At 40.6% G+C, this 25534-nt stretch overlaps 1 protein-coding gene across 1 annotated transcript in view; it reads left to right on the plus strand.

Moving 5' to 3' along the window:
* The window catches only part of LOC127569354 (slit homolog 3 protein-like), a 529163-nt gene that overhangs the window by 33785 nt on the left and 469844 nt on the right, over positions 1-25534 (plus strand). The window contains exons 2-3 of the mRNA XM_052013912.1: positions 11015-11086; positions 13551-13622. Of these exons, the coding sequence (XP_051869872.1) occupies positions 11015-11086; positions 13551-13622 (144 nt within the window). The remainder of the gene's footprint in view (positions 1-11014; positions 11087-13550; positions 13623-25534) is intronic.

Consider the following 25534-nt stretch of genomic DNA (forward strand, 5'->3'; position numbering starts at 1 on the left):
CTTATCTGTGCCTCTCATAATTTTATAGAATTCCATCAGGTCTCCCCTCAGCCTCCAATGCACCAGAGAATTCCAGTGCTGGAACATACTTGGAAAATCACCAGCAGCAAGACCAGGAATTTTGCATAGATGTGAGACTCCCAAAGCAAGCAGGTACTCACTGGGATAACTCCCCACAGAACTGCTGGAAAAACTGAGTCAGAAGTGGGTAGATAATTTTGGTTTTGTTTAAGGTCCTTCACTTTGAACTCTGACCAGTTTCTGACCAGGAAATTGTGGCATTTTCTACTTATCTGGCTGGTCAAAATTGGAAAGCATGCCAAGCACAGTGCAGTTGGCAACAGAGTGGCCAATCAAACAGGTGTATTTGGGAAGCTTGCTTTTGTATTGTAGTTTTATGAAAAAGTTACTGCAAGCTTGATATCACCCCTTTCTCTCCACCATTCCACTCTTCCATTCTGTATTATTTCTCCATTTGATGGAGGAGATGTATGAAATCAAAAGTATTACCTTCTAAACCTGTGACTTCCACCACTAGTTAGGATAAGGGTAGGAGGTGCTTGGGAATGTCACCACGTACAGGTTCCCCTCCAGCTCACGCACTATCTCTGTAACATATAAAGGTCCAAAAATCCTGGAACTTTCGACCCAACTACATAATAGGAGAGTTTCCTTCAGGACTGCAGCTGTTCAAGAAGGTGCTTTACCACCACTTTCTCATGGGCAGTTAGAGCTAGGTAATAAATGTTTGTCTCATTATTGCCCACATCTTGCTGATGATTAAAAAGAACCATCAGTCAACCAATAAGATTCAAAGAAGCCTCGAATGCAGAAGATCTAGGACATAGTTGATTGGCAGCTGGAACAATAACGATCTTGTCGGATCAGAAAATCCAGGTCACAGTGTCTCTCTCCAAACTATACAGAACACGGGGAATGCCAAGCCAAGTTCCCACCTTTGCTTAGTTAGCCGATAGCAGTCAAGGACAGTGCCTCAGCTCAGAGTGGTGAAGACCAAGGAAGGATTATTACTCCCAAGCACAAGAGTAGAATTTAATTCCTGGACATTTATGTGTGTGCATTCGGCAGGACTGTGACCTCCTCCATATCTCCATTGCTTATGTGAACTGTCTGTCATGAGAATATTGACCAATTGGGTGACATAATGGAGGCTGACCAGCAGCTATGGAATTACAGCCTAATGAAAGACTTAGTACTGAGCGGGGTAACTGAAAAGTATATGTTGGATATTTGCAGGGTAAACTTCTTTGGGGCTTTCTCCTGCTCTTACAATGTTAGCTAGGTGGACAAGGTATGAAAACATTGAAATAAAGCACAATTTAAGTGTTTTCTTTGGGTTTACCCAGCTCTTCTGCCAAGGTCAGGTTTACAAATGTGGCAGCCTATTGTGGAAATGTGTTCTCATAACACGTGGAGCCCCCCCTATTCAAACATGACAATGGAGCTATTCTATTCCTATTATTTTGCCTGGAATATGATTGTCCCATTCGAAGCAGCTGACTTACTGATCCACACAACTCGGCAACCCTATTGTGCAAGTGTCCTGATACAGATCGCACATGTCAAAAGGCAAAACTTACAACCTCGATGTTGCAGGCATTGGTAATGAGCATGAAGCAAACTCCCTATTTCTGGCACAAATTCATGACCTCATTTCCCTCATCTGGGAAGAGGAGAGCTTGCCAAGGATCCCAGCAATGCTTTAATCATGACAATCTTCAAGAAAGGAAGTAATTCTGACTGCAGTAATTACAGATGAGTCTTCCTGCTGTCTGCCTCAGGGAAAATCATTGCAGGAATCCTCTCAACCACCTCCTCCCAGTGGTCATTGAGTTCCTCCCAGATCTAGACTGCTAATTCCATCTATCAAGAAGTGGAATGGATGTGATTTTCACAATGTAACAGATCCAAGAATAATATAGAGAGTAGCTTCAAACATTGTCCACAGCTTTATTTTTTCCATTAACAAAGAGGAATTCTGGAGAATCCTTTTCAAATTTGTCTGTCCTCAGAAGTTCATTACAATTCTACATATTCCACACAATGTCATACAAACTTGATCTTAACGAAAGGGACTATCATCACATAGATTGGGGTTAAGCTGTCATTACATCAAAACCCTTCTCAATCTCTGCACCTCACCTCCAACATATTTCCTGCTGGAGTTCTTTAGACCTGTGAAGGTTAAATCATTGAATATATTTAAGGATGTGATGGACAAATTTTGATCTACAATAAAACGGTGTATAAAATCATGAGATACACAGCCTTTTTCCTAGGGTTGGGGAATCAAGAACTAGAAGGCATGTTTAATGTGAGAGGGGAAGGGTAGGAATCTGAGGGGCAACTTCTTCACGCGGAGGGTGATGCGTATATATGGAACAAGGTGCCAGAGGAAGTGGTTGAGGCAGGTGCAATAACAACATTTAGAGACATTTGGACAGGTACGTAGATAGGAAAGCTTTAGAGGGATATGGGCCAAATGCAGGTAAATGGGACTAGCTTGGGTAGGCATCTTGGGTGGCATGGATGAGTTGGGCTGAAGGGCCAATTTCTGTGCTGTATTACTCTATGACTCTTTATTTACAGTTGTGATAGCCATACCTTTGATCGACAGTAAAATGGAAAAAGGCAAAAAAAATTGAATCAGGCCAAGACTAGATTAGCCATGATCTTATTTAATATGGAGCAGGCTTGAGGGGCTGAATGGCTGACTGTTGCTCCAACTTCTTGCCTTTTATAATCTATGGCCTTGAAATGGAGAAGAAACCTCCAGGGAGTCTGTCCTGTGAGAATGTGGAGAGGCCAGGCACAGTGGGGGAGGACACAGCCTTCCAATCAACCTAACCACCTGCCTCGTCATGCACCACCTGCTCCACCCCCACTGGACTCCTCTCAGAACTGTAGTGGAAGCCTGTCGTCCTCAACACCAAGGGACACCTTGAGGAGAAGAAACAGTCTCCAGAAGTCCTTAAAAGATATAGACTCCTAGTGCTCAGTGCTGTCCTGGAGACTTCTCCAGGGGACAGCCGAGCAAAGTCTTTAGACATTCCTGTGGAGCTAAGCAGTGCAGGGCAGACATGAGTTATTGGATGCTTGTGTGCTTAATGACAAGTGTAAGTAGAAACGGCCGCTGTAGGCAAGTAGCAGACTGGGTAGTAAAGGGCTTCAAATCGGGAAGAATCAATGTAACGGAGAAAGGCATTGAAGGACATGTTAAAAGGTTGGATGAAGAAGATTGGGAGGAGTGTAAGTATTTGATGTACTGAAAAGCTTGATTTAGTGCTATACATACTTTATAATAATTAAATTAGGAGGAAAGCCAATATTATATAAAATTCATATTTAATTGGCTCCAATCTTGCAGAAATGTTTACCTTTGGACTCATGTGACCTGAAAATATTTCCACACTGTTGCCAATTTTTATGGTTTATACAGATGTTACGTTTGTTGTGGAAACATCTGTAATTGCAGTAATAATTATTTGTTCACATTTTTTTTGTTGAGTGATATGCCATTGATTGTATGCCTGTAAACAAATTGGACAAATTGCACAAAAGAAGTATTTCAGATTTCCAGCATCTGTAGTTTCTTTTTGCTTTTTGCTAGAATTTTGTGGCCAGTAACCAATGGGAATGGGCTTCCCAACAGAAACCAGTGGAGCTTCATAATCAGGAATGTCATTGCCAGAACCTCTTTTTTCAATCTGGACATATCTTTCCTCTCTCTTTGTTAATGTGCATACAGTGGCACTTTCCTGGCCAGTATCCAAAATGGGGATTCTCACCAATGGCAACATGACCAAGCTTCAGGGAACAGGTGGTGCCGTAGTGTACCACGAATTGCTCACTGCTGAGACTTCTCTTGCATGGGTTGTTTCCTCTTACACTGCCATGCCTTATCCTTCCTGAACAGTTGATGCACAGTTGTCCATACCTATGCAAGGCCCATCAGAAACCTGGAATGGCATTAGACCATGCTGAAGAAGGATCGAAGCTCAGTCAATTTTCAGGTTTTCCAATGGCCTCAACCATCTTGTGCGATTGTAATATGCTGGGGTCCAAAAAATGTCCTCTTCCTTCCCAAGAATGTATTTGCTAATCTGGAGTTTAACATTAAGTCAAAGCTTCCTGAATACCCCTTCTAATATTTCTTCCTCTCTGATGTTACAGTTAAGATATAGGTTTGGTTTCATTGTTTGATTAATTTTAGCATCTAGATTCTGGTGGCCTGAAATATTCTGAGGAATAATTTCATGCTATAAGACAGCTTGTTATATGAGTAAAACCACCTACAGATCTTGTTTGTTAGTTAGTGTTGGCTTTCTTTATCCATATTGAATTGTGCAGAGTACAGTGGAAAAGACCTTGGCCTCATCCCATTCAGGATGCAGATCCTGTGACATGGACGACGAGTATTGTTCAGTAACCACGGCTCAGTCAGGGATTACCTTCTAATTCTCACAAAACTGGACAGCTTAATCTGCTTTGGGTTGCAAAGCAGTGGTGCCACCAACTCGTCCTGTGCAGGTTCCAACACTCCGTTGATAGACTTGGTTCAATCCCATACCTAAATCTTCAATGCATTGCACACTGGTCTCGGCCTACTGTGAATTATCTTGGCATCTGGATTGATGCAAATGTGGTCTTGTGCCTCGTAATACACGTTTTCAAATCTTTTTCACAATTCTGCATGTTGTTCCAGAAACTTCCCCAAGTGTAGTTATGGATAACTTGTATGTTTTTCCAATCTATCTTTAATTCCTGAGGATCTTCCTCTAACACAGTTGGTCTATAAAATAGTTAGTCAATATGATTGGTGATTCCACCTTTTAGCATATAAAAATAAAACAATTTGAAAAAAATGGGATTTAAGTAGGACTAGTGTAAATGGTTCGTGGTTGTATGTGGACTCAGTGGGCCAAGGGACCTGTTTCTGTGCTATATGTCTTAATGACTCTGTGTCTCTACTCAGTGTGCTCTTTTCTATTGGCACCTTGCTGAACTATTTGATATACATACCTCTGCCCACGATCAAGCAGTTAATGGCTACATCACTATTCATGTCAAAGTACTGATCATTTATTTTTATTTAATATTAAATTGCTGTCTTTCCCAGTGCTGTTGTCAGCGGCGTGTTTATTGTTTGGCTGCTCACCTGCTTCAATATTATACAAATCTCTTCCTTGTGCCTTTCTATTGTCAGAATGTCCCTTGCCTGCCAGACTCCATGCCCTGTACAACCCAACTCATCAAAGCTATACTTCCTATTTCCTGTCCAAAGCCTACCCACCCATCACTTTTCAGTTTAAATCTTGTTTAAATCTTTTTATGGCCTTTACCAATCTCTCTAAAATAGAGTGGCTGTGCAAACTTCTAATAATTCTCCTCTCCTCCAACTCTAGCTTCCAGCCAACCCTCCTCAACCACATCAGCTTCAGTGTCTGAACTGATGCCCTTCTGAACCTCCTGGGCTTTCCAACTTCCATTTTCAAAGTTTCCTCTCTTTGACCAAACTTTTGACTTTATTTCCTGGTGCTGTTCTTTTTTGACTTGTGCATTTTTAAAGATCAATTACATAGGAGTAAAGCAGTTTGAGATATTTTCTAGGTTTAAGGTTCTACGTACTTCCAAGTTGTAGCAGGTGTGAACATTATCAGTGCAGCCACACTTGAGAATGTGTCTGTTTATTTTCACTGTGGTTAGATGAATTATAAAGAGTTAATCCAGGGCAAATCTTGGTTTAAATTGCTGAGTCTGAAAGATAGCCTTAGGGGACACAATGTGTGCTCCAAGTGGGGAAAATGCAATTAGGTGAGGAAAGACACAGACTGAGTGTGTAAAATCATGATTAACTCAACAGCATTGCGCTACACTGTTCAGAGCAATTGCCAAAGGTTTGTCCTTAAGGTCAAACAAATATGATTGTTATTATTATAATCTATTGGAACAGGGTGGAGTGGCACTTCATTTGAAGTTATGGAATAACAACATAAGACTATATTAGCATTTTCAAATACAATTCCTTTTTATTAAAAAAAAGTGCAAATAGTTGAGTTTATTCGGCAAAAGAGTTTATTTCATGATTTGTGGGTCCAGATACGTCTCCTCATCTTTTGGTATGCTGAATATATCAGTTGCCTTGCCCCATTTCTTTGACTGCAGCAACTGCAGCTCATTCCTCCCAGTCACCCGTCTGCCAACTTTCCATTTCACATGTGTGGGCTTTGAATATTGATATACAATTGTGGAGGCAGTTCTACGTCTTCCCTGACTTGAAGTAGAAAACTTTAATTTTCCTTTTTCCTCCTTGGTCTACAGCATTAACCCTAACTCTAAAGTCTACTATTCTGACAGAGCTGCTACCTTAGTATTGATTCAGAAATTAACCCTGGGCTTCCTTGTCACTAAACATCTGTATGGTGCCTCCAGTGAATTTATCAATATTGTATTCCTTGCAGGAGAAGCTCAGCATGGAGTGTTTTCCATGGAACTTTATCCATGTGTAGTCTTGAAGTAAAAGGATAGGCTTCTTGTTTATTGCTAACCTATAATTTTCCTTTTGTTGAGATGATAAGCTTTATTATGTCACTTGGTGCCTTTTCTCTTTGAAGTATTTTCACTTGTCATCAAAATCTAAGACAAATCTTAACACCGCTGGAATTGGGGCAGTCTCTTCCCACTGTGACTTTGACTAATCCCGGTTCATGACAACAGATTGTAATGGCAATCTGTTATGCAAGATGACAAATTAAGGTGGCTGTAATTTGAAGGGGTTTAATAGGAGACAAAATCATGATGAGGCAATTTTTTTTCAATCTAACAGTTTTTATTTATCCATACAAGGGACATGCAAGGATTGTACCAGAATTTGCATGATATATCAGTGTCAATTAAAGAATAGGTTAGCAAAGCAAAGCTGCCTCTACCTATCAATTGGCCTCAATTAGTCATTTTGAGAAAAGAATAAAAATGGTTAAATCCATCCTCAATTTCAGCTATGAATTACACTTAAAACCCAATTTTTTTTCTGCTGAGTCCTTTAGTCATAATATTTTGTTGCTGCCTCTGAATGATGGTTCCAGACGGATTATTCCTGTTTCCCTCTCTTAGCCTGTAGATGTAAGGGAGTGCAATTCAATAGATTTTAACAGCAAAAATGTTTCACTGAGAGACCTCATGCACATACAAACAATAATAATGTGATTAATGATACATGAAGAATATTTGAAGTGTGAACCATCCAGATTGAAATGCAGAATCCACATCCTGAGGAAAAAAGAGTGATTGAGAAATAGACTTCGATTAGAAAAAGTAGAATCCTTTGTCGTGGATCTCCCATGTTTACCCAGGGAAGAGTTGGCCTGTGCTCAAGATGGAGAGCAATTCACGTAATTACACTGATCACTGTGGTTAATCAGGAATGCCATATTTCAAAAGCTTTGTTCTGTGTGGCTAAAGTTTCAAAGTGCTCACTCCCCATCTGTTGAAACACTCCCCAGGTTAGGAGTTACACAGACCTCGGTGGGGTGGGGTGGGGATACAGACGTGCAGCCTGGGATCCATGTAATTGATTCTCCACAGTTCAGCAAAGTGCAGAGTATACTTTCTGCAACAGAGAACGTGATCCAAACAGAAACAAGCAGCAGGGAAGTAAGTGCTTGCATTTCTATAGACATACTATGACCTCAAGAAATCCCAATGCACTTTACAGCCAACTAAGTATTTTTGAAGTGCAATCTCTTCTGTAATGTCAGAAATGTGGCAGCTAATTTACACACTGCAAACTTTCACAAACAATAATGTGATAATGATTATCTAATGGTGTTGATTGAGAGGAAAACGTATTGGCCAGCACATAAAGTCAAACTCTCAGCTCTTCTTTGGAAAGCATTATGGGATCCTTTAAGGCCATCTCACTTTGATTGACTGGGTGGGAATGTCTTCCACCCCATGGCCCTGTTTTGTGGCCACCCAACTCCCAGCAAATTCTAGGACTTTCCATCACTGTCATTCCTCGAAGAGCAGCAGGCAGCGAGCAGCAACTAGACCTCAAGCAGTTGCCGTGAAGCCCATGGACGGCACTCAAAGTATTCTGATAGCTCGTGCAATCGGAAGATCTATTCGCTGCTTTCAAATACATCTGTTGATTAGAGACATCAAGAAACAATTGGAAAGAAATTAAATCCTTTAAAAAAAGAAATATTAATCAAAACATGCATTCTTAAGACCCCAGCTCAGTTGAGATATTGTGGAAATTGCATATTCAGCAAAATTAGGTTTTGACTGCCATTTTTTGGTTTGGCCATCAGCGAGACCCTCACTTCCCAACTCCACTCATTCATGCTCTCACACTCACTCACACATGTATTCTTTCTATCACACTCTCTCACTTTCTATCACACTCTCTCTTTCTCACACTCTCTCTGACACTCTATCTCTCTTATACACAGAGAGAAAGAGAGAGGAGAGAGAGAGGAGAAGAGAGAGAGAGATAGAGAGACTGTGTATGAGACTCTCTCTTCTCTCTCTCTCTCCTCTCTCTTTCTCTCTCTCTCCCTCTCTCTCAAACACAGACTCACTCTGTTCTGGATACCTGGTTTGAAAAGAAGGATGATGAGGGAGAGCCAGAAGTGGTGATCTAAAGAAGGAAATTGCAGAAGGGTTGGTGGCATGGGCCCAAAAAATGGTGGGCAAGGTGGGCAACCTGCAAAGATTCCAGGAAGCCAGCCAATCTCACCAGTTGGCCATCTGGTGTGACTTCTCTGTTCCAGGCTGGATCAGACCAAGTGTCGAGTTGCACTTCAGCCAGCCCAGGTATGAGAGGGTGAGAACCAGCAGCCTTCCTTCCTCCCAACCGATTCCATATTTGGACCACCAATGCCAAGTGTGACCCCCTCACCCCTCAGTCCTGGGTGAAGAATGAGGACCGTTGGCTAAGGAAGGACAGCAGTTAGTTCACAACAGGAGCCACAAGACAACATCATTAATAAAATGTTTTAAAAGGCATTTGTGCATTTTTTTGTTTTTCTCCAAAACTAATATGCCTGCTGACTTTTGCAAGATACTGCTTCTAATGAAAGGCCAACATTACTCTCTGCAATTTTACCTGCAACTCAGTGACAACTTTATGAATTTTTTCCTGCAACTTAGATTGTCCCTTAGAATTTCATTTTTCAGAGGAATTCAGACCATTAACCATTTCAACCTAATTAACCTAATTCAAATAATTAACCGATGTAAATTAATTCAAACATTAATGAATGGGATTGTGCTAGATGCAGCAACAGTAACTGGCATAAAGCTGAGGCAGATATGAAGTGTACATGGCCATTTGGCTCAGGATTCAAACACCCCAGGGCTCATTGGTGAGTCTAGGGACAGTGGGAAGTCAGACAGGCTCACAACGAACTTCCAGCATGTTCCAGTACTTCTGAGCTAGAGCACACAGGCACAGAATTCTGGTGTTTGCTAACATATACACTTCATCCAGCCAATGATTCTCCATGAAGCTGCAGCCTAGGTGTCAGCATGATCCAGCCCATTGTTTTGTCCAGAGCCTGTACTTACTACAGTGCAACACTCCATTACTAATAACGTGCTCAGACTTTTGGAGTTCAACCTTCTGAATCAGAATCAAGAGTGTGACCACCATGCTAATTTTTTTTTAAATGAGAGCTGTTAAAAGAGAGATATGACCAATAGGATCTGACTATGATTTGTTTTAGAGAAAGGTCCAAACTCCATAGGACACAATGGGGTTGATGGATGCATATCATTTGTATGTAGCTTATGCCAGTCAATACTTTGATGCTTCCTCACATTTCCACAGATCCAGGTTCAATCCTGATCTTTGGAGCTGGCTGTGTGAAGTTTGCAAGTTCTCCCTGTGACTGCATGGGTTTCCCTTGGGTGCTCCATTTTCCTCCCACATCCTAAAGATGTGAAGGTGAATACATCACTTTAAATTGCCCCTGGTGCGTGAGTAAATGTTGTGGTAATGGGAGTATCTGGGGGGAGTTAATGTGAATGTAGAGAGAATAAAATGAAGTTAGTGTAAATAGATGGTCATTGTGGCTTGAATGGTCTATTTCTGTGCTATATAATTCTATGACTCTTGGCGTTTGCAATGCTGGGCATTTTCAGGCTCTTCTCCAGGAGACACAATATTACCCCACTCAGGGTTTTTCATCAAGGCTACTGATACACAATTTTTAAAGAGTCTCTTATTTGAGGATGCCTTCTAGTTTCTTAAACGTTTTCAATCACAGCCTTGCTAAAGTGGCAAAGGCTCAACATTCTTCAAACAATGGTAGGAGGATGGAGGTGTGTAACACTACAAAGCATGAGAATTGAGCCTTTGGAACACTGGACGCAAATACAAAGAAGCTGCTGTGTAAAGAGACCGAGCTCAAGAAAATAACTGAATACATCAATCAGCTAAATTGCTTCTTTCTTGACCAAATCATTGCAACCCACATTGCTACCCTCACTTGAAGGATAATGGATGGTTGGGAGAAATTGGCTTGCCCTAATTCAATTTTAATTCATAATCTGAAAGTAAAGACTAACTGCAATATGAACATCAACTGAACTTCAGGATTGATTATGCTGTCATAAGCATATTCAATGGCTGTTTGTTCTTTGTAAACCTTGACACACTAAATGGTTTAATATCTTTTCCTATTACATTGATTCTGGTAGAAGTACAGTGAAACAAGTTCAGACAGTGTAGTGGTTCATTGCCATGGGATACACTATTAAAGAACATTTCAGGGGACAAAGACTTTATGAAAAACATCTGGCAAACAGTTTGTTGTTTGGCAAGGAGAGAGCAGCTACATGGCACATCTGTCCTGCCTCAGTGATGCATTTTATGTAATATGTCTGTATTTGGCAAAGTTGTCCTTGTTTAAGAATGCTAAGTAATGTTGACGGTGCCCCTTCAAGAGAACATGTCTGTTTTTTTTAACAAATCCTCTTTTTTTTGCAGTGACCTGGACAAGAACAACATCACTCGCATCTCCAAGACTGACTTTGTTGGGCTAAAGAATCTCAGAGTTTTGTAAGTGAAATCCAGCTGGAGTTGGACCCCACACCATGTTATCTTAGAATTGCTACGAGACAAAATTGTGCTGCCTTTTCTCTCATATTTTCCCCATTTTTTGTGCTGCTATTAATTATGAGATCAAGTTTGCACAGCTGACCAATAACATAATGTGCTAAGAGGGTAGAAACTTTATCACCCACTATCTTTGTTAATTGCCAGAGAAGGGTCTTTATATCTCCAGAGGAATGTACAGTGTGATAGCCATCTTATGTTAAAGGCCATTGTTTTTCCTCAGAGGCAATTTCCAGCAGCTCAGATTTAGAAACTTAGAAAGCTAATTCAATGTCTTCTTCATACAGAATCATGACCCCAGTTATAATGCCCCTACTTTAAATTTATGGAGTTCAGTTAGCTTAGCACAGAGTGGGATTCAAACATATGGTTTTCTGGATCTTATGTTTTCTTTTACTTCCATGCAATATTAAGCGCAAGGCTATCATGAATCTTTGTTGAGAGCTTTAAAAAAAAGTTTGAAAACATGCAAATTGAACAGTCTCCTAATCATCGTTAATATTTCCATAGAAATGAGGCTTAAAGTGGCACTACCACTGTCATCATTATCACTTCTTAAGGATAACACATCACCTTCATTCGCGCCATGATACCTGTGGTGGAAATATTAAGCAAGCCATTGGTTTCAAAATATTAATTGTTTAGCTTTTGTCATTTTTGTTTGGAGAGGAGGGATTGAGAATGCCATCCCTATTAGACCAAAGAGACTGCAGATGTTGGAACCCAGAACAAAAAAAGAACACTGGAATAATCAATGGGCCAAGCAGCATCTGTGAAGGTAAAAGGTATAAGTCAATGCATCACAACTGAGAGGGAACAGGGGTGTTGGGTGGGTTGGAGGCTGGTTGGTGAAAGCTGGAGCCAGATGGGGAGGGGATGATGAGCAGATGGAATCAGGTGAGGGGGGTGGAATGGGAGGGATGAACAAGGGGAGAAGAAAACCAGGTAGACAGGTGAGTGTGTTGGAGGAGAGCACCAGGAATGTGGGTTACCTGAAATTGGAAAATTCAATGTTCATGCCATTTGAATGTTATAATGATAGGTTAAATATAATGAACGATGGGTTGTAAGCTATCCAAGCAGAATATTAGATGTTGTCCTTCCAATTTTTGCGTTTGCCCCCTCCATAGGAATGGAGAAAGCAAATACAGACAGGTCAGTGTAGAAGTGGAAAGGAGAGTTTAACTGACATGCATCCAGAAGTTCGAGATGGCCAATGCGAATAAAGAGTAGGTGCTCCACAAATGGTTGCTTAATCTACACTTGGTTTCACCAATGTAGAGGAGGCCAGATCATGAGCACTGAATGCAGTAGACCATGTTGGAAGAGGTGCAGATGTACCTCTGCCTCACCTGGAAAGGCTGTTTAAGACCCTGGATCGTGGTGAGGTGGGAAGGGAAGAAGACAAGTGTTACACCTCCTTTGATTGTAGAGAAAAATGCCAGGAATGGGGAAGGGTGAATGGAGAGAGATGAGCAGATATTGTGGAAAGCAGTAAGGGAGGGGGAGAGAGAAAGATGTGACTGGTGGTGGGATCAAGTTAAGGCTGGCGGAGAAGGAGGAGGATGATAATTTGGAGGCGGAGGCTGGTGGGGAGAAAGTTGAGGACCTAGGGAACCCTATTGCTGTTCTTCCTGGGGCACTGGGGGTGGGGGAGTCAGAGTAGATGTGCAGGAAATGGAGGAAATGTGGGTGATCTCTCCATCAACTGTGGCAGAGAAGATGGCATGTCTCTGGAAGAAAGAGGACATTTCAGAACCCTGAGAGCAGAAGGCATCCTCACAGGAGGCAAGGTGGGAGGAGGTAGGATTGAGGTACCTATGGGAGTCATCGGGTTTTATAGAAGTCTTCCCTATTAGTTCTGATTGTTAAATACATTTCACACTAATACACTAAATACATGTTCTGTCCTAGCCAAACCCACACAGATTTACATCAACTGACAGTTAAGGTTACAAGTTGGAATTAAGGCACAGTTGCCGTGCTTGGTGTTAACTCTAGGAGCACAACATTGAAAACGTTGACACTACCATGTTAGTACTGCCGCAAGCAGACAGTGTTGGAAATACTCATCAGGTTGCTGACCTCTTACCAGACTATTTTACAACATGAACTCTGCTTCCCTCTCTACAGATGCTGCCTGACCTGCTGAGCATCTCCCGAATTTTCTGTCTTATTTCAGTTTTCCAACAACTGCAGTGTTTTGTTTTCAGATTAGTATTGTTGCCATTTTGGTTCAAGCATGTTGAGCCCCTTTTATATGGTTCTGGTTTAGCTGTTATACTGGAGATATTGCTAGCTAACAGCACAATGATATAAATTACTTAAATTTTGAATCATGTCATCCCTCCTTTTGGAGGAAAAAACAGAAAGAAATAAAAATCTAATTTCATATATTTTGTTGCAGGCACCTTGAGGAGAATCAGATCAACATCATTGAAAGAGGAGCTTTCCAGGATCTGAAGCAGTTAGAAAGACTGTAAGTTATTTTGCACATGCTCACTGATGAATTGCCCCTTGGCACATACTTCATAGCTTACACTAAACTTTTCAGCTCCTTGCATGTCCTAGAGTGTTCGTTCCTGAGGTAGGGAAGATAGCAGGAGGTGCTGCTGAAAGTCTGGGGAATGAAGTATGAGCTACAATTTACTAGATTAATTGCTCCCATGTCACAGCAATCTCTGAACCATCACAGGCCTGATCTAGTCTCTGCTATATGGGCTCAGAATCTCATTCTTGTGTGATTGACATTACGCTTGTTGCTGCTCCACAGGACAGTGTGAATCTTCAGTATGTTTCTGCATCCCCCTGTTATGTTAGTCTCTGTGACCTCATCCCATTGGTACCCTTTCATGTCCTTTTGACACTAGCTCACCAAATAATCTAGTTCTTCCTCTGACCAAATTATTGATTGATTTTCACTGGTCAATGTTTTTTTTGTGACGTTTGTTGTCAAATACACCCAAACTTTAAGTTAGGTGCCAAATTGGTCTTAAATGGAAGTTCAGCTGCAATCCTGTTTAAAATTCCACTATGTCTGATCTGGTCATCAGGTCTAAGTATAATTTAAATTATAAACAGATTATTTTATCAGAAGGGAATCTCTTTCAATTATTTCACTTAACTTTGTTTTTCATGAAGCATTGACAGTGGAAGAGCTACAAAACTGTACCGGGAACCCATGAGTGCATTCTTGAATAAAAATGGTCTGTTTTTGAGACCTGAGATTGAGGTTTGAAATTGATTGTTGCACTGAGTAAACTTTCTACTGCACAGTAGATTATTCAGGAAATACCTAGTGGAAATAACCCAATTTGTTTCAAATTGAAGTTTTGAGTCCACATTAATGTACATTAGAGATGTTGTGACCCCCATCTAATGACAAAACAGCTATTAATGGGACACTAAGGGAGTCTAGTTTACTGCTTAATAAATTAAAACACTTAACGCTCTTCTTGTGATGAGAATTCCAGTGTATATTTTCCTCCTGGTTGATTAAGACATTTCCATTTCTATTCCTCATGCCAGAAAGTCCATTATAATCTTTTTTAATCCATGCACATTGTGGACTGGCAATTATTAAAGTGGAATTGGGAATTCATAGTGTTCAATGATTATACAAACAAAATCTAACAGAAAATTTACAACGCAGAAAATACACAAGTGGCACAATGGCACAGCTCATAGAACCATTGCCTCACAGCGCCTGAAACCTGGGTTCAGTCCTGATCTCGGGTACTGTCTGTGTGGAGTTTTCACATTCTCCCTGGGACCTCATGGGTTTCCTCTGGGTGCTTCGGTTTCCTCCCATTCCCAAAGACATGCGGGTTGGTAGGTTAATTGGTTACTATAAGTTGCACTAGTGTGTGGGTGAGCAGTAGAACCTGAGAGGAGCTGAAGACAATGTGGAGAGAATTTTAAAAAAGGATTAATGTAGGGTTAGTGTAAATGAGTGGTTGATGGTTGGTGCCATCACAGTGGGCGAAAGAGCCTGTTTTCATGCTGTATGTCTCTATAACTCTATGACTAAGTTCATGCTGGTGTTTTAGTTTCATGGAAACCTTCCATCTTGCTTCATCAAACCCATCAACACATTCCTTTTGTCCTTTCTTCAATTATTTATCCACCATCCATTTCCTTAAGTGCATCTATACTATCTGTCCCAAGCATTACCTGTGGGAGCAAATTCCATATGCTAACAACCACCTCCCGACTGGGTAGAATAGTTTCCTTTGAATTCCTTGATGGATTTATTGATGACTATCTTATATTTTTGGCCACTTGCTATACTCTCACACACAAGGGAAAAAGGTCTTTTGTGATATTTTCTCTTCACTAAGGACCCAGTGAACATGATACAAGCTCAGTAGCAAATTTGTGTGAGCTCTGTGTCCTTTACGCTTTTGTATTGTTGCTATTTCCCTTCGAAGCAAAGATGTTAAGGAATCTGAGACCAGTTGGAGCCTTGGAGTATTGGGTGTCAGTGAGAATTCAAGGGTTGCTTATCAGGATCAGTGAGATTTAATTATGTGAAGAACCTCCTTAGGTTTGAAAAGATTAAGATTTGATGATGATATTTAATGTTCTGATAACAAAGATTTTTTCTACTGACAGAAAACACAAAGCTAACCCAAGGGTATCAATTTTTTTTTCACCAGCAGAAGTGTTTTGACCTTGAATACACTTATTGAAACTTGTGCAGTTTTAATGCACAAAATGGAGTTGGATAGACCCTTGAGAGGGATGGTATTCCAGAGCTGTGGGGAATAAAACAAAGAAGTAGGCAGCTCACACACTGAGTCACTGCAATCATGTTTCTGCTTTGTGGTTCTAGGATCTCTTGAATACCAGTCCCTCCTAATGCCTATATACTTTTCAAAGTTCTGTGATTCTATGAAATTTTTTGGAACTATTCTAAAAAAAACTCAAGTCGTCAAAATGTAATGTGTGGTTGAGATTCTGACAGCTTTATGAAGATTTGCTAATTAATTCTTTATTATTTTTATGACAGAATTAATAAATACTGATTCTACTATCTTCCAGCCCTGTTGTTTGAACTTAAATATAGCATGATAGACAGCTGGTGGGAGAATATGTAGCAGTAAAGCATTGTAACAACTGAATCCCTCCCAGCCATTTATTATCAAATTGAAAATATAATGTCAATTTGACAGGGCTGTCTCTGTTATCTGTGATAATGAAACAGACCTCCTCCTGATGGATCATGCAAATTGGGAGATGATTGAGCCCCCCGTATGGGTGAGATTTTTAGTTTCTGATGGTTTTGTTTCGAATACGTGAACATGCTCTCAGCTTTCATTTTCTATTTCTAAAGTTCTTGAGAAAGAAAAGTACTGTGTTTCCAAGACAGTCCTCTCACTAGCCTCACAACTTAACACCAAGGATCAATGATGTAAGGTACCGAATTCCATCAGGCACTGCACATTGAGACAGCAGCAACTTATTCCGTAGCATCAGAAATCTAGAAACTGTGAAAATCAATTCAAGATTCCCAATTGCAAAGCAAAGCCCAGCCTCCAATTCCCTCTGAAACTCTCACAAATAATTGAAAGTGTGAATAATGGCAGTGTGGATAATTGAGGTTCTATTGCCCTTATCTTCTTAATATGCACTTGATTTTTTAATGCTGCTTTCTTTTTTGGCAGAGGTAGATGGTTATACGTAATAAATATCAATTTTTGTAAAACACTGAAGATGCATGGTACCATTTTACCATCACCAGAATCATACACAAAAGTGCAATTGTGCAGTGTTCATAATAAATTAGATAATAATCAGCTTTATAATCAATACCATATTATATGCTTCACATTGTTCATAATATACTGTGTACGATACATATTTACAAAATATATAAAGTATTTTATATGTAGCATTATAAATAGAAGTTGCTGATTATTGACTTAATATAGCCCAGTTTGTGTGATTCAGATATGTATGTCCTGAATTGCTACAATGGACAATTCTACATTAATTAAATTGCTAAATTTCTGTAAAATATTTGCATAACATTTCCTAAAGGTTGGGAAACTTGGCATTGCTAGCAAGGCCAGCATTTATTGTCCACCTCTAATTGCCTTTGAGGTTGTTACTATTATTATTTACTATGGTTAGAATCTATTTCCTACAAAGAACATACTAAATTACATGCAGATCTGACTCAATACCAGATTAATTCATTCTGTGTTGTAATCACCACAGAATGAACTGATAGTGATCTAGTCAAGGAGCTCACTACTCATTACAGAGCCATTCTAGTTTTCATTCCCTTAGATGGGATCTATATTGGACAGGCAATGAAAGTAGATCTTTGTCATCACATTTCCTTCCACTGACTCCCATTTCCTCCAAACTAGAATAAGCCACATTGTGGGCGATTCACTTTTTCTTGATATTTTGATTCCTTCACCCTCCGGAGTCCACGTGGGTGTCAAACTCCAAACTACCACGGCTTGCTGGAGTTGCAAAAACAGTCTTAATAATGAGGAGGAAGGTCCAAATGGGTTTTATTGACTTAAAGTACAAAATATATAATGGCTACCATTAACCTCAAAATGTTCTCAGCTTAATTAACTGAATTGCTTACTTAGACCATGTTTCCATAAGTATTTTCAACTGTAGCATTGATAGCATTGGACAGGTTAAATATAACAAACGATCACAGACATACTGCAGATTCCAGACTGAATGAGTACCACAGAAGACACAGTATCAAAGACATAGAAACATGGGCAGGCCAATATCAAGCCTGTTCTTATTTAATAATGGCTGATATAAATGCATCAAATGCATTCATCACACTTAAATGTGCATTTGAATATTTGATTGACTTAAGTTCTGTTTTCCTTTTCCAGCCAGACCTGGCATTAAACACGTTCCCATATTCACACACACTGATGGGTCATGCAATATGCCCGTATACACCCAGAATCTGCACTGTCTGTTCAAAACTGGCTATTGATGATCCCACTTAAGAAATTTGCATTAAATTCCACTTTATAAATTTGCATAAAAGCATGCTCCTATGAGTGTTCCTGATTGAGAGTTGTGTTCTACTCGACCTCTGAAGAGCAGGAATTTCATAGTTTCTGACTCTGTCCCATGTTTTCATTCCTTCTTCTTGTTTACAAGAGGCATTTAGCAGACTGGTCTGGAAGCATAAGCCATCAGTGCTGAGCTCCTGATGTTCTGCATGGACTGTGATGCACAGCAGACCTAACCTAGTGGTGGTAAACTCTGAATTACATAGCGCCAGAGCTGGAACATTGTGCACATTGTTTACAGGAACCTTATCTGGTAAAAATGAAAAGAGATAGCATTGTTGGCTGCTTCTAGGATGTGGCCTCATATTGAAAACTTTCAGTGCCTCAGTCCTTTTGGAGAAAACGAGTTTATTTTAATTAAAATCACTGGCTGTTGCAGAGATGCTGCTTGGATATTCAAACTTAAAATAAAAAGGCCCACCTTCAGTGCTCAAATAGAAATGTGGTTTGGAACATTGAAATTAGTGTGCTGTGGCTGGAGTGAGAATAAATCAGTGCCAGTGCCTGTTACCTATCCTGGAGAGCATGTGGACTTTGTGACAACGAATCAGAACAATTTATGCAAACCATTCACATGACTGTGTGCAGTTATTCATTGCTGTCTTACCATCCTCGTTTGGTCTTTCAGAGACATACAGTACAGAAATAGGGCCTTCACCCCACCAAGTCCATGCCAACCATCAACAACCATTTACACTACAGTAATCCCATTTATTTTCCCCATACATTCATCAACTTCCCCCAGATTATATCAGTCATCTGCACGCTAGGGACAATTTACAGTTGCCAGATATCTTGCCTAACCGCATGTCTTTGCAATGTGGGAAGAAACCAGAGCAGTTGGGGGAAACCCATGGGCTCACATGGAGAATGTGCAAACTCCACGCAGATAACACAGGAGGTCAGGACTGAACCCAGGTTAGAATGGATCACTTTTTCTAGTTTTTCTTTCTCCATTTCCAAGCTCTCACCATTTCTTGCTCTGCTTTAAGTTTCATTTTATTGTACTGCTATGTTCTTGGTGTATTTTTATATCCTCTTAAAGCAGATGAATTACCTATGAAATAATCTACATACAGCTTGTGGCAGGCATATGTAGCTATGCAGAAAAGAATGCCCTACACATTAAGGCTAGTATCAGTAATGGTGGCTGTAGAACTTCAGGATTGTTATTAAAATTTCATCTGGTTTTCCAATGTTCTTCTGGGAAGGAAAACTGCCACTGGATTGTATATAACTCAAGATCGAACAATGTGGTTGACTCATTCCTGCCTTCTGAAATGGCCCAGTTTAGAGGAAAGGAGGTGCGGGCAATAAACACTGGCCTTGCTAATGGCAGGCCACATCACATGATTGAATAACTAATTTTGAAAAATTGTTCCATGTCCCCCCGATGGTTCTATGAAAACTGCAGCACATGGTGTAGATCTGAACCATATTGACAGGGAAAGCTTTAACCTTTGTCCCAAGACAACACTGGGGGAGTCAATCACAGCAGAGGTAATTGGGGTACTTCAGAATCTTCTAATGCTGGAGGAGAACCATCAAAAGTTCCCTCTCTTGATCAACATTTCATGAAATGGTGCAAAGCCTGTTTGAGGGGAGAGGCAGAGTGGCATTGTGCACCACTTCTTCAGGGCCCCGACACAAACAAGCAAGTCCAGAATTTACAGAGAGTTCTTTGCCATTGTCATGCTAAAACTGCTGTGAGACTTGACTCCTCATGGAGTACAATGGTTGAGAACCAACTTTCTGCACTTTTTAAGAGGAGGTTAAGAATACTGGGCTTGTTTTGTCTGGGAATCCTTAGATCTGATCAAAGAGTTTTAAAGGGAGTATATAAACTAATTTGGTTATGCAAAAGTATATTTTTTTTGCTGTGAGTGTGATGTACATTCCATAGCCAACAAGTTCATCCTTTCCCCAGCATTAAAGTGGCATTAGCAATCTCTCATATGCTGTTTTTAAAAAGTTCCTTGAAATTCCTTGACACCAGATCTAAAATCAGAAATGGAGGCTGCTTGGGCAACTATGTCTCAGGGATACCAGGCATTTGGGGTCAAATTTCAGGTGTCAGTGGCACCTTCCCTCAGAGCTCTCAGTGATGAAGTAGTCATCAAAGGGTCAGAGCACAATACAACAAGTGGTACACAATGACTTTCACCCACTGGAGAGTGTTGGCAAGGAATGCTACATGCTTCAATGATAGGAGGGATGGCAGAATCCTACCAAGGGAGCAAAGAACCTGGCACATAGCAGGCAACTTCCCTATGTGAAGGGCATTCATGCCATAAGGTTACCAGGTAAAGGTATGTGCAGCTGCTATGAACACCTCCACATTTGTGAACCCTACACCACAGCAAAATGTCCCTTCTAGATGTGACTACAAAATGGAAAGTTCCACACTTTACCATTCTTTTATCTTCTGCAGTGCAGCAGTGAACAACAGAGTCATATATGGCATAATTCTTCAGGGACAGCTTGCAAGGATGCTGAAGCAAGGTTTTTGAGAATGCGGGTGACCCTGACTTTAACTTTGGGATCAGTGCAGGCATTTTCTATTAGAGATCTTCAGAGGTCACTGATGTGAGTTAGGATTACCTTGTGGAAGGGTAGCCTGCACCAACATCGCTTCCACAGGAACTGTTAATTAGAAGGTGCCTTCTTCTGTAGCCTTATTAGAGAAGGTTTCAGGCATGACCGCTTTTTCAGATTTTTTTATTCATTTTGGATCAGATGAACCTGAGTTACTTTTGTAGGCATTTCTGCATTTCTAGCCACTTAACTTTGAGAGGATACCTGGTGCAACCACCTAGGGGTGTGTTGCCTGGATCCTAGTTTGGGTCGGTGTACCTGAAGTTTGTTTGACACATGGTTGTACAGCACTCTGCAATGTGTCTGACACTTTAACTCATGTCTGGCTTCAGTTTTCAGTATTACTAAAATTAGATTTTTCCAGGAGTGAAGAGTGCCATTCGCTATTAAGACCAACACGGTGCAGAACCTCACCAAATGCACATTTTGGGTATTAAGTTCCAACTGTTATCATTAGAATGAGCTGGACCCAGAAAATTATTAAGAACTTCATACTCTATTAGCTACTGGTACTAATGCTCCCAGAAACATACACAAAATTGGTTAATTCTATGTTATGGTGATTTTTGTCCCTGCAGTACTATTTTTTTTCTGACTTGCCAAACTTATCAGCCTAAATATAAATTGTGGTAATTCTAATGTGGAACCCTTATCTTTACGTGGACTAGTAGAAAGGCTGTTAGGCAATTTTCTATTGGAGACCAGTAAGCTTTGGTCCAGAATAGATTGAATTACAGAAGTTAATTTACGTACTAATCTGCGAATCACTGTACATAAGAGGTTATAATTTCTAGTCATGGGTTAGGTGAAATTCCTTTGGGAATGTGTGAGGAAACCAAGAATCTCAATTCACCACTATTCTGTCAGGAAATAAATGTGACCCTCGTATTCCTGATAACAGTAAAGGTCTTCAATTCCCTAATCATCATTTTATTAACATTTACCAAACTGAGCCTTGGGAGGAATCATCCTTTATAACTGTAATATGCCATTGGAGATTGGAACACTGAAGAATTTTTGAAGAAAAAATGTAGAATTCTATGCTCTTTCATTTTATAGAAGGTTGGCAAGAAAAAGAGAGCTTTCTTCTTCATGGCAAGATGTAATAATTGGTTTCCCACAGGGACTAAAGCTAGAGCCTCAACTTTTTACAATTTATATGCTTTGATGAAAGCACCAAATGTATGGTTGCTAAATATGCTGATGACACAAAAACAGGTAAGAACGAAAGTTGCAAAGAGGACAGTAGGAGGCTACAGAGGAATATAGATAGGTTGGTTATGTGAGTGGGTGTAGGTTTTGCAAACTGGATCTAATGTGGGAAAAATTGAAAATACAAAAGAAGTATAATATCTCAATGGTGAGAGATCACAGAGTTTTGAGGATGCAGGGGGATTGGGTTGTCCTGGCACACAATTAAAAAGAAACATCTAGTGGAATGTTATTGTTTATCACAAGGACTGAGTATCATTGGAATTAAATATATAGAGATTATGCTTCAGTTACATTCGCCATTGATGAGACCACATCTGGAGTATTGTGTATGCTATTAATCTCCTTATTTAACTAAGGATATGAATGCATTGAAAGTAAAAAGAACTATGGAAGTGGAGTTGTTAAATAATTTTAAGGCAGATGTAGATAAACTCTTCATAAACAAGGGTTGAAAGATTACCAGGGTAATGGGAACACAAAGTTGAGTGTATAAACAGACCAGCGATGATCTTATTAAACAATGGAGCAGGATTGAGAGGTCAAGTAGCACTCTCCTATTTATAATTTGTATGCTTCAGTGTATCACTTGAACCAGTCAGACTAGTATAAGCTATGTAGGCTTTGTTATTATATTGGTTCATCAGCAAATAAGTTCGATTCAATTGCTTCACTCTGTTGTATTGTGTTATTTATTCACCTTTTGCTTGAGAAGGGAAGTTGGTGGACTTAGAGTTATACAGTACAGAAACAGGCCCTTCAGCCCACCACATTCATGCCAACCTTTCTGCCCATCTACTCTAATCCTATTTGCCTGCATTAGGTCTATATCTTTCTATGCCTTGCCTATTCAAGTAGCTGTCAAAGTGTCTCTTAAACAGTGATTGTATCTGATTCTACCACCTCCTCTAGCAGCGAGTTCTAGATGTCAACCATTATCTATGTAAATTCGCTCTAAAACTCCTTCCTTTCACTATAAACCTGTGTTGTCTTGTTCTTTATTTCCCTATGATGGGATAAAGATTCTGACTATCTACTCTATTTATGCCTCTTATAATTCAGGGTGAGGCCTTGCATCAGGACTGAGAGTGTAGAGGGGAGATAGCCAATATAAAGAGGTGAAGGAGAGGGGTGAGAGAGAAGCTGGCAAGCAGGTGAGTTGATGGGCAGATGGAGCCAGGTGGGGGGGAGGAGAGAGGAAGGGAGGTGATGTGGAGACAACAAGGGGCTGCAGATTCCAGAACCTGTTAAGTGGAGATGGTGATAAGTGGAAGTAGATAAAGGAGGGTTGATGGGAAGATGGAACCAAATGGGGGAGGGGAAAGACACTGAGTAACAGGGGGCTGGATTGAGTGGGGTTAGAAAGAAGGGGAGAGGTGAGACAATCTTGTTGGAAAGAGAAAGGAACACATGGGGTGTGGTTACCTGAAACTGGAGAATCCAATGTTTATGTCATTGGATTGCAGACTACCCAGGCGGAATATGAGGTGGTGTTCTTCTAGTTTGCGTTTGGCCTCACTCTGGCAGTGGAGTAGGCCAAGGACAGACGGGTCGGTGTGGAAATGGGAAGGGGAGTTGAAATGGCATGCAACCGGGAGCCAAAGTTGGCCATTGCGGACAGAGCGTAAGTGCTCGACAAAGTGGCCGCCTGGTTTATGCTTAATCTTGCCAGAGTAGAGGAGGCCACATCAAGAGCATCAAATGCAATAGACAAGGTTGGAGGAGACGCATGTGAATCTCGGCCTCACCTGGATTGGCTGCTTAGGTCCCTGGGTGGTGGTGAGGGAAGCGGTGTAGGGACAGTTGTTGCATCTCCTACTGCTTCAGGCGAAGGTGCCAGGGGATGGGGAGGGATGGGTGGGGAGGGATGAGTGAACCAAGTAGTCACATAATGTCCCAACTTTTATATTCTATGCAGCAACCTAAGAAGGCAAGCCTGCCACATGTCACATGCCTTCTTCACCACCCTATTTACTTGTTTTGTCACTTCCAGGGAACTATGGACTTGAACTCCAAGGTCCCTCTGGTTATCAACATTCCTTAGCACCTTACCATTTATCGTATATGGCTTTCTATATGACTAACCCAAAATGCAAAATGCATCATCTCGCATGTGATGGGATTAAATTCCATTTGCCCAACTTTCCAACTGATCCATATCCTGATTTAACCTTAGACAACCTTCCTCGTCAAGGACAAGCGTCATTAGTAATTTTCTTCACAGAAAGTCACACACCTGTCAGCTTTGCTTGTTCAGCTTTCCCACTTTTAGTGAGCCATTTTCATTTGCATTTCTTCATTTCCAAGCAATGAACTATCTCTTGCCTGTCCTATTCCCCAACAAAATAATTCTGACACCTGGACATGATTTCCCACAATGTAGAATGAAAATAGACTACAGAATCTGAAATGAGCAGCAACTTGATGATATCTGTACTCAGCATGGTAATGTGCTTTGCAAAATATTCTATTGTAGCATTGACGGCCTTTTTAAAAGTATATTCTTCTCATCCACCCAGCATCTGATCTGATTTATTCCATTCCATTGCAATGCAAATCAGATTTGATGATTAGGTGCATCTCCTGATGTAAAGTAACATCTTGTAGATTAGCAACTTCCCTGGTTTTATCCTTCGCCCTGATCTCAATCGCAGCTGCAGTGTGGACAGCACTTCTAGTCTCAGCTCCTCAAAGTAAGGTGATTATTTTAAAAAAAACACCAAGATTTCTGTTCCTCATCACTATTCAGTATTTCATGCATCAGGTCAGGTGGGGAGATATTTGAAGCCAACGTGGTCTTGTAGACAGATGTTCTTCAATGCCACACGCAACTGCAGTGATCTACTAATAGGTTTCTTCTGCCCTTGCCAGAAGTGTGGTATATGTGACAGGAAGCAGCTGGGTCCAAGACTCATTCACTTAAACATAACAGAGAATGGGCCTTCCATGTAACAACTGCATAACAAAGGTCCTCTACCAAACTGCCCACGGCATCCGACACTCCTACTCCCACACAATAAAGGTCCATGGGAAAACATGGACCACTTCCCATATCTTGGGAGCCATGAAGGCAGACATTGATGATGAAAGTCACCATTGCCTTCAGTGTACCAGTATATCATTTACCCATCTAAGAAAAGGATATTTGAGGATCCAGACCTCAAATGTGGCATAAAGCTCATAGTCTACGAGGCAGCAGTGATCCCTGCCATCTTGTACGTTTCTGAGACATGGGCGACTGCATCAGGCACCTCAGAGCTCTGGAGAAATTTCATTAATGCTGCCTCTACAAAGTCCTTGAAATCTACTGGCTGGCTGTGTGAACAGTATTCTTTCCCAGGCCAACATCCCCAGTCCTAATTATACTCAAATGGCTTTGATGGGTTGGTCACATCGTTTACATGCCCAACATCAGATTCTTGAAACAAGCACTCGATTCTGAGCTCTGTCAAAACGAGAGATTACCAAGTGGACAAAGGTAATGGTTCAAGGATGTTCTCAAAACTTCCTTAAAAGAATG

This window comes from Pristis pectinata, chromosome 4 (assembly GCF_009764475.1).
Source record: "Pristis pectinata isolate sPriPec2 chromosome 4, sPriPec2.1.pri, whole genome shotgun sequence".
NCBI lineage: Eukaryota > Metazoa > Chordata > Chondrichthyes > Rhinopristiformes > Pristidae > Pristis > Pristis pectinata.